The 16,642-nt window shown below is 41.4% G+C and overlaps 1 protein-coding gene across 1 annotated transcript in view; it reads left to right on the top strand.

Annotated features, from left to right (window-relative positions):
- Positions 1-8,471: 8,471 nt before the first annotated feature.
- clpb (ClpB family mitochondrial disaggregase) overlaps positions 8,472-16,642 on the top strand; it is a 70,211-nt gene continuing 62,040 nt past the window's right edge. Inside the window, exons 1-2 of the mRNA XM_080429446.1 lie at positions 8,472-9,165; positions 12,187-12,241. Of these exons, the coding sequence (XP_080285572.1) occupies positions 8,652-9,165; positions 12,187-12,241 (569 nt within the window). The 5' untranslated portion in view covers positions 8,472-8,651. The remainder of the gene's footprint in view (positions 9,166-12,186; positions 12,242-16,642) is intronic.

Raw genomic sequence — 16,642 nt, 5'->3', positions numbered from 1 at the left:
CAGTTTATTATTCCCATATATGGAGATCCCTGATGGGTATATGTCCAATTCCCCATATATGGGCAATAATCGTGACACAATATATTTTTCATGTTGGTTTTTAGGATTATTATTTTATTATGATTAGTACAACTTACTTACTGCAACCATTTGTGATCATATTTTAGGTTCATTTTTAGGCTATGTGATGTTATGTAATTGTATTTCACCATTTGTCTGTTTTCTGATGTTATTGTTTTTCTGATTTTATGTTTTGTGTGAGGACTGCGGATGAAAATTAGCATCTTTGCTAAATCCGGTGTATTTACGTTCATGTGACGTTCATTAATATGCTCTGTCCTGTCTAAATAAACAAATAAAGTAAAAGTAAACTTCAAGTTACTTTACATCTAATTACGACAGAACTGTTCCGTAAATTGTAAATCAGCCATTTCGGGCTAACTTCATGACACATTATACTTCTTCCTACCTTTTTGCTTAAAAATTATGTTATTAGGAACAAATTACCTCTCATTACTACAGAACTGTACCGTAAGTGGTACACCAGCTATTCCAGGCTAACGTCATGACACATTATACTTCTGCCTACCTTTTTGCTTAATAAAAATTATTATGTTGTTATTAGGAACAAATTACCTCTCATTACTACAGAACTGTACCTTAAGTTGTACACCAGCCAGTCCATGCTAACGTCATGAAAGGAGAATGTCCCATTTCAAGTTTTTTTTGTTGTTGCAGATCTACAAGCTGAACTTGTAGATCGGCTATTTTCAAATGGCCGAAATATATTTAGGGCTGAAGAGGGTAATGTATGTTTTGTAATAATAATCAAAATCTACAAAGTAACTAGTAACTAAAGCTTTCAAATAATTGTAGTGGAGTAAAAGTATAATATTTGCACTAAAAAAGCACTGAAAATTGGAAATACTACAGTAAAGTAAAAATACTTGTGTACAGTACTTGAGTAAATGTGCGTAGTTACTTTACATCACTGATGATAGAATGGAATTTTGGACGTGGTGCCACTGCTTGTGACGTCACCCGGCCGGGATCCGCCACGTGTGGTTTGTTTACATTCGTGTCTGCCCTGAAACAACTGGGCGCGTTGTTAGCGACGGTTGCTATGGGTTACGTATGTCAACAAGTCAGAACGTGTCACGAATTGTGACATAGAGGTGACGTTGCAGAGTTTGGCCCTATAAAAGGCAGATCACAGCCACACCTGATTAGAGTTACATTAAGCAGTGTGTCGTCGTGTTACATTAAGCATTGTGTCATTATTGTGCATTTCATATGAACACAGTCATGATGTCATACAAACTTAGAGATCATATAAGACCTTTATGCAGCGACTCAGGAAATGATTCCAACTGCACAGCAGATGGATATGACTCCATGGGTCCAACTGGAGACAGCAGCAAGAGGAGGATGAGAGGAGGGGTGAAGCGTGAGGCAGGGCAGAAGAGGAAAGAGGAGGAGGCAGCCGTCCCACTGCGAAAACCCAAGAAGAAGTCACGTGGTCGTGTGAAGATAGACATTGAATTCATTGAGAACACGTTAAAGCGACGCAAAACCTTCGGCAAGCGTAAACTTGGTGTTATAAACAAGGCCAAACAGCTCGCCAAGCTGACAGGAACCCAGGTTCTCTTGCTGGTGGCCAGTGAAACTGGACGGTTCTACGAATTTGCCACCGACAAGCTCCAGCCCATGTTCTCTAGTGAGGCGAGCAAAGCCCTGATTCAATCGTGTCTGGACTCAACACCACCAGCCAGAACCACGGCTGCCACGGGCTTCGAGAAGATGGATCTCACCTCACAGGTGTCGCCTGAGTCAGAGAGCCTGGGCAACACTAACGATGAATCAAAACCGTCTTTCAACAACGTGGCCAGCAGTCTACCAGGCATCATCACCACCAGCAGCAGCAGCAGCAGTGCCCAGTCCATGCTGCCCACCACCACCTCCACCTGCATGGTGGAGATGGTGGGCAGTGGGCTGCAGGGACAGCATGACCAGGCCCTCATGTGGCCCTCCCTGCCCATGGAAGGTCACATGATGTACCCCGGTCCTCACACAGTGATGTACCCCAGTCCTCACACAGTGATGTACCCCAGTCCTCACACAGTGATGTACCCCAGTCCTCACACAGTGATGTACAACATCTCCCAGGGGCCCTGTGGCTTGCAGGTGTCTCATGAGGAATTGATGGAATTTTGCACTGAGCATTTACGCTGCTGATTCAAGCCTTTAACCCATTAAGACCTGGAACTGTGTCATTTTTAGATTTGAGCTAAAAAGCATTATTTTACACTTTGGCTATTCAAAAATAGCAGATATACAAATTCATGCGGTGCCGCACTACGAGCTTGTAGATCTGCTATTTTTGAAAAGTCGTGAAAATGTGTGCAAATCTTTGAATATTTTAAAGTGAACATTTTTAACTCAAATCTTTGCTTCTGGGGGGTCCCTGGAACAACATATTTTGAGATGGGGGGTCGGCCAAATACATATAATTTTGGGGGTCCTTGACATGAAAAAGTTTGAGCACCACTGATAGAGAAACATACGTTTTTCAGAAAACCGATTTAGAAGACATTTTGCAGAATCGGAACCTCAGGCCTCAAAAGGAGGAAGGGGGGGCACTTAGGTGGATCAAAGAAATCACAATAAAGTGTCCCCTCTGCTGCTGCAGAGATAAAGTCCAGTCCAGTGTCATATGTGAAAACCTTTGTTGTGATTGGCTTCTCTCAACATGGAGATGAAGGAGAAGAGCCCCAGTGCCCAATATAAGTGGAGAAAAAAGACAATATACCCCTTTTCCTCTGGCCTGTTTGTGGAGATTTAAAAACATAAGAAAAAAATCACACCCACACACAGTGTGAAGTGAGCGGTGCTATTTATGAGTTATTAATTTCATCATGCATCTCGGTAGCCAATCACAGCACGTCCTGCGAAGTGACGTGCTTACATTTTTGGGTGGAGAAACCGCCCCTATATGTGAGGTTTGGACATTGACTTCGCTGCACTGTGATTGGCCACCATTGTACCCCCCCCACCCATTGCACCCCCCCAACCCTGCGCTGTGATTGGCCACCATTGTACCCCCCTAACCCTGCACCGTGATTGGCCAATCACAGTCTATTCAGGACTGTGATTGGCTAGTGAAACATGACACATGTGCATAGTCCTATAAATAGGACATTTATGGGTTTTTTAAGTAGGGGTGTACAATGGTTGGTCCACAATATTACTTTTCTTCCATCACTTCTTCCATTACTGTGATGACCACTGTGACCACACCGCCCACTTCACACTGGGTGTGATTTTTTACATTATTATTAATTTCATCATGCGTCTCGCTAGCCAATCACAGCGTGTCTGCGAAGTTTGAAGTTAATTTCATCATGTGTCTCGCTAGCCAATCACAGCACGTCCTACAAGGCTTAGCCTATGGGCGTGTTTTCCACAGCATGGCGTCACAGCGAAAGACACATTTTCACGATGGAAAGAAAAACTTTCACCACGGATGGGTCCTAAACCCTCTTATAGGAGCGGCTGCACCGCTCAAAAACAAAAAGGTCCTCTTAAACAAACGGTCCTTTTAAGCACCACTTCCTCTCCTCTTGCTGCGACCTTGTCGTGGTGGAGAGGCTTGAGTGATTCAGTGATCCTGGGTCCTAAAGCACGCACACACACACACGCACGCACGCACGCACGCACGCACGCACGCACGCACGCACGCACGCACGCACGCACGCACGCACGCACGCACGCACACGTAAACCATTACGGTCGCAGTTTACGGTACACTAATTTGACATATAAGCCGTTAATACAAATAATGTGTTTCTTATTATTAGCAATAATGTTTTTTATCAGAAAGAAACAAACGTTGTTATACCCTTATTATACAACATCATTTCTACAAGCTACAGTCTAATAAGAAATCGCATAAGACCTAACAAAGCCTAATAAGAAATAAATGTTCATTATAATGCCTAATGTTAATGTTATTTCCACTTTGACCGTTACATTACAACCCGCAACTACTAACTACGCGATGGGATGTTAGGCTACTAGTCTACTGTAAGGCTTTCGTTAGAACAAATGTGTTCTTTATTAGGCCTTTATTTAATGTTATTTCCACTTACTTCAAGTTACTTTACATCTAATTACAACAGAACTGTTCCGTAAATTGTAAATCAATTCCGGGCTAACTTCATGACACATTATACTTCTTCCTACCTTTTTGCTTAAAAATTATGTTGTTATTAGGAACAAATTACCTCTCATTACTACAGAACTGTACCGTAAGTTGTACACCAGCTATTCCGGGCTAACGTCATGACACACTATACTTCCGCCTACCTTTTTGCTTAATAAAAATTATTATGTTGTTATTAGGAACAAATTACCTCTCATTACTACAGAACTGTACCTTAAGTTGTACACCAGCCAGTCCATGCTAACGTCATGAAAACCCGCCATCTAACCCCTGCTCATTTTGCTGGGATTGGATGGCTTAGGGTTGAGGACAGCAACTTGCTATGGGCCTGGTCTTCAAGATACACCACAACATTGGGATCCCCCTGTATTTGTCAAAATACTTCCAAAACGTTAATGAAGTCCATGATCATAACACCAGAGGCAGCTCCACAAATCATGTTCAACCCAGATTTGGCTCAACTAAGGGAATGAACTCGTTCTCATGCTATTCATCAAAAATGTGGAATGCCCCACCAAAAGGAGTAAAGGAGTGTAAAACCCTACTCACTTTCAAAACTGCCCTAAAGATACACCTTCAGGAGGCTGCAATTCGAAAATGGCCCCTGTCTAAGTCTTAACCTACCCCCCCCTACCCCCCCCCCTCCTTCATTTTCCTCTTTTGTATATATATATATATATATTTTTCTCTCTTCATACCAGTTACCTGAAAGCTGATTGTATGACATTCTGTATAGTAGTGTGTATATCTGTCTGCCTCTTATATGTCATCATGATTTGTGTGCATGGGGTTCTCATCTTAAACAAGCTTAGTGCTTAATGAGAGTTCCAGTTTAGTAGACCTGAATTTGTACTTCCATGTACTGTTATGTACTATTCTCATGTCTTACTAAATAAACTACATCAATCAATCAAAAGGAGAATGCATGCTCATTATATATCAATATTCGCTGATTATTAGTCTAATTTCTGACAAACTGTAGGCCTACTTCCAAATAACTTACCTGCTCCAGAAATGTTATGGAAGCCCATTGCACATGACTGCTATATATACTGCTCACTATTACATATTATAAAACATGAGGCACATAAACTTAGGCTACTTTCTCAATACATTTGGCTAGGTGAAGACAAAATAGCCTAAACACCCCCTAGTGGCTGGTTGCTGTATAGATCATAACGTCAACTCGGAAAGCTTAATAAATTGAAACAATTTCTGCAGCTTATTTTTTTATTTTCACTCACTGCAAAATAAGCCATTTTGACAATGAAATCCTGTAATATGGACATATTTCTTTTAAGCTTTGCCACTCCAAGCACTTTAGGAAACATTTTTTTAAGGACACTAAGGACAACTGACAAACGTTGAACAAAATATATAAAACAAGTGTCCGAAACGAAAGTCTTTATATTCCAAAACGATCCCGGTGTTGCTTCTCACACTGGACGTTAGCTCAGCTAGCATGAGGCTAACACCAGTGTAACTCGAGACGCCTGCTTACTACAGTAACGTTAAAACCAGGACTCGCCTTGACTCCAAACAGGACAAATATTAAACACTGTCAATACAGATGAGTAAACTCATTCATCACTTATGCACTAAGTGGTACGATTGTCACGTAATGCTCCCGTTTTGATAAACATGTGAGTCCTTCAGAAACACCAAAACCTCTCCCTCCAAAATTGGCTAAGCACACACACATCCCGGCTCGTCCCGCCCCCCAACCAATCATATGCTTGGAAAAGTGATGGACCGTCATAAAGACCAATCAGAGGTAGTTAAAAGGAACATAGTCTGAAAACAAGTTAGACTGATCTCTTAAAGTGATAGCTTGACTTATTACATTGCCTGCCTACTACTAAGGTTTTGAAATAGGCACATAACGCTGGGGAAATTACCCAGGGGTTACAAACATAATAATTTGTATTAAGCAAAAAGGTAGGAAGAAGTATAATGTGTCATGAAGTTAGCCCGGAATGGCTGATGTACAATTTACGGTACAGTTCTGTTGTAATTAGATGTAAAGTAACTTGAAGTAAGTGGAAATAACATTAAATAAAGGCCTAATAAAGAACACATTTGTTCTAACGAAAGCCCAGATGACCACAATTACTATCTATCAGTATATTATTGCTATAGTGCTGTATCCATTGAAATCTCATTTGCATTTGATTTCAGGAATTGGAATAAAATGCAAATGAGATTTCCGGAGGGAGGGTTTACCAGGCTAACACCCACCAACCAATCACTGACTGTCCCAAAGGTCAGACTGGTAGGGGACATGGTTACTATTTACTTGTTTCCATTGTGGTCTCCCACCATCATAATAGCTACAATAAATGAAACCATTTTTACATAACTACACATTACACAATGACATTGTATGAAATAACATTTTAATAAAAATAAATCACTCACACAGGGACCCTTTCCAACATATAATGATATGGATTTATATATAATATAATAATAACAGTTATAGTGCAGTACTCGCTGTCTATTCAAGATTGATAACTATACTGTGAGATTTTGTAACAATCAAGTGTGACATAGTGACCCTTGATGACAGTTTATGACAGTTGACATAAAGTCAAATAAACCTTTAACCACATGAACCCTTGCCCGCCCCTCCCTTTTTTAGAGAGCTTCTGGAAACTCAGATTATATGAACCCTAGCGTCCATATTCTGGCTCGAACATTCTGAGACAATAGTTGACCCCAGTCAACTGAGTCAACTTTTTGCCCTGATGACAACCTACCGTATGACAACCTATACCTGCCTTATATTAATAAAGGCTTTTCCTCTATTTTACTCCTGAATGCCAAGACCTACTTTTCAACCATTTTTATATCTCCTGTGATCACATGGTTGTTCTGTTTTCGCTAGGTCAATTTAAGCATAATAGGATAATGAATGAATGAATGACAAAAAATAATAATAAAAAGAGTGAAGAACTAATGTTCAGCATAGCTGAGGATAAAATGTTCCCTTATGCTCAATCTCTGTTACAATTTGAAACAGCACTTAACAACACTTTGACCAGTAATCTCACTTAAAACTTTCAAAGTGAGATTACTGGCCCATAATAAGTGCTGCTGTAAGAACTGAAAACATAACATAATGAATGCCAACGTTGCCTATACGTTCTAATGGCTCCTACAGTTCCAGTGAATGTATAGGCCAGAGGTGTACAGAAACTGCATTTACTCAAGTAGAATTTTGAGGTGTTTTTTTTTTACTTTACTTGAGTATTTCCAATTTTCTGTACTTTTACTCAGAGACACATATTGTACTTTCCACTATTATTTGAAAACTTAAATTACTAGTTAGGCCATTTGAAAATAACCGATCTACAAGGTCAAATTGTGAGCTTGTAGATCTGCTATTTTCAAAAGATGTTTATACATTTGAAAACTTGTGAAATGATGTGACATTCTGCACAATGAGTACTTTCTACTTTTGGTACTTTAATACATTTTATACTTTTGTACTTTTACTCAGGTACTTTTACTCAAGTAAAGTAGCCTACATTGCAGTATTGATACTTTTACTTAAGTAAAACATGTGAGTACTTTTTCCACCACTGGAGAAACTCTAATGTTATGTAAATCATGCTGACCATTGTGAGTGCCTGTACAAACACAATGGTCATTTATGAGGGTGAAAATGAAAGCAGAAGATACTCAATCAATGGATGCTGGCCAGTTGTTTATGCCACAATGAGGAAACTGCTGGCCGGCAGCGTTGCCATGTCCGCTTATTATAAGCGACTTTTAGGCTTGTTTTTCTGTTAAGTTGCTTGTAAATATTGGTATAGTTGCGGGTTGTTTTTTGGGGGCTTGTTTCTACCGTGTAAGTTGCTTATTTGTGCTTGTTTCTAAAGTGTTATTGTTTATTTGGGCTTCTTTCTAAAGTGTATTATTTGGTCTGGTTTCTAATATGTAGTTGCTTATTTGGGCTTGTTTCCAAATATGTCGTTTAAACCAGTTGTTCTAAGACATTTTCATGTCATGGACCCCCAAATTAATATGTACGTGTCCACAGACCCCCCCCCCCTAGATCGGCTATTTTCAAATAGCCAATTATGTTTAAAGTGGCCCATATAGTCGCTCCTTTTGGGCTTGTTTTCCTAGACCTGTTTGCTTGTTTCTCTCACAAAATTTGGCAACGCTGTGGCAGAAAACTACGTTTCCCATAGTCCACCGCGCGTTCCAGTGTGTCATCATCCACGCTCTGCCACTGCGGTTGTTGTTTTGACTGGTGTGACAGGACCTCTAACGGTTCTACTAGAACCGTGAAAACGGTGGAATAACCGTTGATACGGAGACATTGACACCGTGGAACAGACCTTTGGGTGCCCCATTGACTCCCCGTAGTCGAGCTTTTTGACCAGACGTCGCGTTTTTCGGTGACTTTTAAATAATCGCCATGCTAACCTCGGTTCCTGTCAGGCTGTTCGCTAGAAGGTCGCGCAGCCTGTCGCCGTGCAGCCGCGTCCTCCAGACCGGCACCGGGCGCGACGCGATCGCCGCGAGCCGCACCGAGACCAACCTGAACCTGGGCCGGAACGCCGCCGTGCTCACCGGGTCCTCCTCCCGGGGCTCCAGGAAAGGCTTTCTGGCCGAGGAGGCTAACAACAACAACAAATGTCCCGGTGTGATGATGAGCCAGCCGGCGGTGCAGTACCACCACCTGGCCCCTAGGTGGATCTCCAACCTCGAGAACCGCCGTGGGTCGTGGGCCGCTCTGGCCAGCAGGGGGCGCAACAACAACAACCTGTTCTGGGAGGAGGATGGAGGGCAGAGGAGTGGAGGAGGAGGAGGAGGAGGAGGAGGAGGAGGAGAGGGTCGGGGAAGAAGTGGATACAGAGGAGTTGCATCTGCTGGCGTTCTGTCTGCTGCTGCTGTGGCCTTCTGCCTGAAGAAAGACTCTGATAACAAAGGTAGACGAAAGAGAATGTATATAACATAACGGCCCAGTCACATCTAGTAGCCTAGAACAGTGGTTCTCAAACTTTTTCATGTCAGGGACCCCCAAATTGACACTTATCAGCCCGCGGACCCCCATTGGAAAAGATATGCCAGGGACCCCCATAAGAGAAGATTTGTACGGCTCTAGTAGTGATTCTCAACCATTTTAATTTCAAGGACCCCCTGTTTGACATGCATTTCTATCTCTAGGACCCCAATTTATATTGTAAAATCAATGTTAATTTAACTCTGAGAGTGTACAAATGGAACCAAATGGACCCGTCAGGGTCCATTTGGTTTCATTTGTACACTCTCAGAGTTACAGACCCATAAGGGTCTATTTGGTTCCTAACTATCCATCATTTAGCTGGTTCCTAACTATCCCTCAAGGACCCCTGGGGGCCCCCGGACCCCACTTTGAGAACCAACGGCCTAGAACAGTGGTTCTCAAACTTTTTAATTTCAAGGACCCCCAGTTTAATAAGCATTTGGCCATTTCATTTTGTTTACTTGTTAGAGTCGAAAGGTTTTTTAACGAGGGAATATTCAATATCTATGTATCACTCACTCCATAAATATGAAAATACTGTGAGCGGGCATTAAAAACGTGTTTGTTTTACCTTTTTTATACACCTCAAGTCAATTAACTAATGAGTTTGTTTCATAATGACACGGAGAGTTTGAAGGACCAAATGATCAGTTGATCAAGTAAGATGAGTTAGTTATGTGGAAATGTATGAGGAGGGTGGGGGACCCAGAAGGCAGACAGAGGTCTTGTTGTATTGGTGAACTTTTCAGTTTTACTTTTAAAAAAAATATAGAGACAGATACAAAAGAGGAGTGTATGACAAGGCCAAGGGAGGGATATGGCACGAAGAAGTCGCTTTGGATAAAAGCGTCTGCTAAATGACTGTAATGTAATGTAATGAAGAAGGTTCAGGGGTACTGGGACACATCAGGGGCCAGGCACAGCAAATTCAGTCCTCTATTTCCGAGTCAGTCAAGTCTGCCTCTGTGATAATCAGGTCCTCTTTTTTTATAGACATTAAGAACATGTTAGTTCTCAGCATATACTTTCAAATTGGGGATATTTACTTATTTTCAAATTATTAGATTTGTTTGCAAAATCTTGCATTAAAAAGTACATTTTTCTTTCTTATAATTTTTATCCCACGATTTTGTAACCCTTATATTTCACCCGGTGCCAATTTTCTAAGTGATCCTGGCCGCTACACTCCCCTCACCAGCCTAGGGAGGCCAGGGCCGAGCTCATGCCTCCTTCAATGCATGAGAGCCAACTGGCCTTCTTGTCACCTGACAGGGGGGAGTTTCCCTGGTTGGACGTAGCGCGTGGAAGGAACACGTTATTCCAACCAGTTCCTTCCCCTCCATCAGGCGCCCCGGCTGTCATGGGGGAGGCGGTATAGCGACCAGGATTACTACATGTTTTTGTGAGGGTATTAACTACCCTGAGAGACACGGGAGAACATGCAAACTCCACACAGAAAGGCCCTTTCGCCAACCCCACCTAGGGTATGGGCGCTGATGACGCGGAGGAGAAGACATGCCCACAGCGTCCCCAGCGGGAAATGAACCCAGGACCTTCTAGCTGTGAGGCGACAGCGCTACCGTGCCCCATTAAAAAGCAATTTAAGCATATATGGAAGTATTGAATAAGTAAAATAACCTTTCCAATCAAAATTCCATTGTTCATACAATTTGCATGTGACAATATAGGGGTCCACATATTCAACGCATGATAAGTACCACTAAGCTGCTAGTCTGCAATGGTTATCATGCCAAACTGTAAACTAGAGATGTATACAGCTAGTCAAAAAATCTAACCTGTATTTGCCCACCCATTTGATAATCATGGCTCAATTTTGGGCTCTGGCTCATGGACTATGGGACCCCAATCTATATCTATATATGAAATCCTAACTCTGAGTTACAGTCATGTAACTCCTCAAGGACCCCTGGGGGTCCCCGGAATCCAGTTTGAGAACCACTGGCCTAGAATATAGGCTATATGCTATTATTATGGGGTGAGGATTTAGAATATATGTGCTGGCTGTCTGTCCTAGCCTGGCTCCAGACCATGTCTGTCCCTCATCCATCCGTCTGACTTAGCCGCAAGCAAGTCTTAGATCCTATTTTTAATATCTGGAATCTAGAGTTGTAATACCAACCCTTAATGACAGCCCATACATCCAAACAAAAAAGTCCTATCTGATTGTGTTAAACAACGTTAAACTCAACAACATTGCAGCTGTACGGAAAGCTTGAATTATCCTCTTTCTATCTGCAAAGTTTTTGTTTAATTTAATAGAAATCCGCCATAGACATGGTATAATATGACCTACTTTCTGTCAAGAAATTCTGTGCAGGTGATTATTTTTCTTTCTTTGAGTTTGGAAGGGCTCGTTTGGAAATCACTCAATGGTCCTTCGTACCACCTGTTTCGAAATGTCATATAATGCAGGAGGCAGCGGGACGTTGCGTTACAGAAAACGAGCGCTTCCAAACTCCCAACACTAGAAAAATGATCACCTGCACGGAATTTCTTGACGGAAAGTTGCTCATAACACGTCTATAGTGGATCTTTATGAAACGAAAACTTTGCAGATAGAAAGAGGATCATTCAAGCTTTCCGCAAGGCAAGACTAACAGGTTCATGAGCTCAGGCACCTAATCATTTACAAATTATCTACCCCCCTGACAAAGGTCTACCAGCCTGTCAGATTAAAACCGTTTTCATTTAATGATATAACAAACTGCAATTCAATCTACACACTAACATTATGATTCTAAAATCAGAAAATGTATAAAAGTTTAACAATTCTGTAGGGGAAAAAATGCATACAGTGCCTGGAGGTTGAACATAAAAAAGCTTAAAATGTGTAAATTCGCAAGATTTTCTGTGTGTTTGTGTGAGCGTGCGCGTGTGTGTGTTTTGTGTCTAACTTTACTGTGTGTTGCTTTGTTTTCTCCAGGTGGTGATGCACTTCTGGAGGCAGCGCGGATGAACAACACTCAGGATATAGCCAGGTATTATTACTGTTATCTATTACACTCACATAAAGTCTGTCTGCTGTAATATATTTCAATGTGAACAACACACTCCACAGAGATGTACACGAGCACAAACACATACTCTGCAGTATGTCAACATAACCAGCAGGGCTGATGTAGAGCAGTGATTCTCGAACGTTTTGATTTCATGGACCCGTTATTAGGCCACGGACCACCAATGGATATGATCTTTAAACACTGGGACCCAAAGCTACACTGTAAATGAAATCCTCATCGATAATTTAACTCTGACTCTCCGAGTTATATAGACCCATAAGGGTCCATTTTGGTTCCTAACTATCAATCATTTAGCTGGACCCCCTCAAGGAGCCCCGGGGGTCCCCGTAACCCACATTGAGAACCAGTTCTGTAGAGGTTATATACATTTACATAAAACATTAAGCATTAAGACACAGCATTATAAGAGTGTAATACAAATAAGTAAAATAATACAGAAAATGTATTAAATGACAGAGATGTGATCCATTTTCTTGTGGACTTTTCTAAGTACTCGAGCAGCAGCATTCTGAATCAACTGCAGTCGTCTGCTCTCATGTGAGCTTGTAGATCGGCTATATCCACTGAGCCATGGAGTATAATTGAAGCAATACGCTATCTGCAGTGGGTAAAGATGCCAAGACGCCAAGTGGGCGTGGTTTTGAGGTTAGGTTTAGGCGTAGTTTCTGTGAGGTTAAGGTTAGGTTTAGGCATAGTTTCTGTGAGGTTAAGGTTAGGTTTAGGCATAGTTTCTGTGAGGTTAAGGTTAGGTTTAGGCATAGTTTCTGTGAGGTTAAGGTTAGGTTTAGGCATAGTTTCTGTGAGGTTAAGGTTAGGTTTAGGCATAGTTTCTGTGAGGTTAAGGTTAGGTTTAGGCATAGTTTTAATGAGTTTAGGGATAGGCATATACCGGTAACTACAGCCACTTGGGCGAAACACCAAATAAAGAGGCTTTTCCGAGGTCGAGATAGTCTGCCTTGAGAGACTACTATGGCAGTTGCTCTGACGGCCTGTAGAGGGAGTTGTAGGACTGTCAAAGAGACGGAGACACATTGAATGTAACTGAGAGAATGAGGGAACATTGTAACAGGGAGGTCACACTCACTTAGCTTAAGTGAGAAATCTTGATTTCTCTCTATTCAACGTCAGAACTCTGAGGTTCTCACTCACTGTCCTCTGGTTTCACTGCTTCAAAGCTGTGTGTGTGTGTGTGTGTGTGTGTGTGTGTGTGTGATGCCAATTATGAACGATTCATCGTTCGTCCTTAGTTCACAGGAGCTTGAGCATCAGAGAAGAACACTTGAGAAGCAAAGAGATGAGGAGTCTTGATGTTTTTTTGTTCTTTCTACAAAGACACAAGAATAACATTACAGTTAAATAATGTATAGCATCATGCTTAACCATTAGGTACCTAACAAACAGTGACTATTATCATTTGATAATACACAACATAACAGGAGACAAAAAACATTCGCAGTAGGTTATAAAGATTCTTGCATATCGTCTCTGTCAAAAGGTTCCTGCCCGACAGCAACGATATCCTGAAGACCTACCTATTAATAAATCATGTGCACTCACTACCACTTACTTACAATCCTGTGTCTGTTGTCTCAAGGTAAACATGTAAGGTGACTATGGTAGCATTTACCAGTTACTGGTTAAGCATTCAATTCCATTCCACTTAAAACCATACCCATTGACCGGAGTCCCCCAGGGGTCTATGGTAGGCTCCCTCAATGTGTTGCGCTGTGAGCTTGTACTGATAGATAGCACATCTATTGTCACTGAATGATCCAAGTGGTTAAGGTACAACAACATTAGGAAGAGGGCAGTAAACTCACTTTATCTTTATTTATTTGTTTTTAATTACTTTGTGCTAGGGTTTTATTCATGGAGTGACTTTCTTTAGTAGTTTGTATTTTAGTTATTTTAAGTGTATTGAATGTGTGTCTGTTGTTGTATGGGTATGTGCAACAGTTAATCAAACTAATTGATTTATTTGATTATAGTATTTGATTGAATACAATCAGTGATTAATAATCTATCCCTATTTTGGGTCATGTCATTATATGCAAAAAAAAATCTAAAATGTTCAAAGAGTTTGATTATTCGATTAATCGAAAAAGTAGCTCTATTTTGAAGTTGAAGTATCACACACTCACATAGCCATAGGTCCACGTGATTCACAGAGACAGAGGGCCTCACAGTGATATCTCTGTGTATCAGCAGTTGTGGAAAGCAACTAAGTACATGTACTCAAGTACTGTACTGGAGTATTTAAAAATGTCAGTACTTTTACTTTTACTGCAATACATCTCAGAGGCAAATATTGTAGTTTTACTCCACTACAATTCTTTGAAAACTTTAGTTACTTTTGATTATTATTACAAAACATGCATTAACCTCTTCAGCCCTACTGTATGTATACTTAGGCTATTTGAAAATAGCCGATCTACAAGCTCACACGTTGAGCTTGTAAATTTTTATACATTTGGAAACTTGTGACATGGGACATTCTGCAAAATGAGTACTTTTACATTCAGTACTTAAGTACATTTTAATGCTAATACTTTGGTACTTTTACTCGGTCAATTTTGAACACCAGACTTTTTTATTTGTAACCGATTATTTCTACATTGTGGTATTGGTACTTTTACTTAAGTACAAAATGTGAGTACTTCTTCCACCACTGCGTATCAGAGTGTGTGTGTCTGCATTTGTGTGGTGGTGGGTGTTGTGTTACCTGACTGGGTGCGGGGCAGATGGTCCAGGTGAGGGTGCACTCATCCAGAGAGACGGCCACAGATGTGTTAAGTGCTCTGCTTCAGTGTGTCAGTGGTGGCAGAGGGGGTGTCGGACCACCAGACGTTACAGAGCTCTTGTTTTTACTGGGGACCCCCTGGCAGCTGTCACAGAGCCACTTGTTATATTACTCCGGTGACACCTGAAGTGAGTCTGTAAAAAAAAATTCCCCAGTGTTCTTTTTACTCTGGAGCCTCAAGGGCAAAAGACAAAACTTTCTTTTTTCAAGGCACTCAGACTTTTGAACAAGGACAAGTAACAGTGGTTCTCTTCTCTCTGACACACACACGCACACACACACGCACACACACACACACAGACACACACACACACACACACACACACACACACACACACACACGCACACACACACACAGTGTGCTACACTGGATCATTTTAGTTTCAAGTTGAAGAAGAACATGTAGATTGGCTATTTTGATTAATTAATCGATTATTTTATAACATTGATTTTTTTTTTTTTATGATGGATTTAATCGATTATTTTGATTAACTGTCGCATCCCTAAATTCTGATCTGGGTTCAGTTGCAGACAGATCAGTGAAAATGAAACCCAGAGGGCAGACCAGACCCCCCCCCCCCCCCCCGAGGCCTCTGTTGACTGTAAACACACACTGTCTGCCTGCTCCAACGCAGGGCAGACGGACCGGTGTGTGTGTCCACACACACACACACACACACACACACACACACACACACACACACACACACATACAGTATATTAGACACTGTATCACGCCTGGTCTCTATGCCCGTAGGCGCTGAACTCGACGCACACCTGGCTTACAGACACGCATACAGGGGAGTGGTGGTCATGTGACCGCTGGTAAGGCGACTATACTGGCCATGTGGTCGCTGTGGACTTCATGACGGAGGAAACAAGCCACACACACAGTCACATCGTCTGTGATCATTCATACGTTCTTTACACTCTCACGGTCAATTAACACATTAAGACCTGAGGCTATTCTTAAACAGTTTTTTTCAATATTTTTCAAAAATAGCAGATCTACAAGCTCATAGCGCGGCACTCGGTGCCGCGCTATGAGCTTGTATATCTGCTATTTTTGAATAGCAAAAGAAATCTAAAGTGACACAGATGCGTTCCAGGTCTTAACTTAAAGGGTTAACACCCAGGATTTTGCTGTACATACGTTTATGCTAGTGTGCCTGAAAATGTTTTGGTCGGAAACGTATGTTTTTTTTGTAGGTTATCTGTCGTAAACACTTTAAGCACTTTAAACCCTATTATGTGCATTATTGACCGGGGTCCCCAGGGCTCTATACTAGTCCCCCCCTCCTTTTTCCCTCTACACCACATCTGCCAAAAATAGCCAGTCTACAGATCGCACAACAAAATAAATAACTTATGTTGCTATAATATGAATATCAGTGGTTATCAAACTTTATTCCGCGGACCCCCCATCTAAAAATATTTAGTTCCAGGGACCCCCAGAAGCAAAGATTTGGTGAAAAATGCATATTCAAAGATTTGCACAAATCTTCCAAGATTTTTCAAAATATTGCAGATCTACAAGCTCATAGCACAGCACTCGGTGC

Source organism: Gymnoscopelus braueri (genome assembly GCF_963280865.1).
Source record: "Gymnoscopelus braueri genome assembly, chromosome: 5".
In the NCBI taxonomy this organism is placed as follows: domain Eukaryota; kingdom Metazoa; phylum Chordata; class Actinopteri; order Myctophiformes; family Myctophidae; genus Gymnoscopelus; species Gymnoscopelus braueri.
This window is presented reverse-complemented; position numbering and strand designations above follow the sequence as displayed.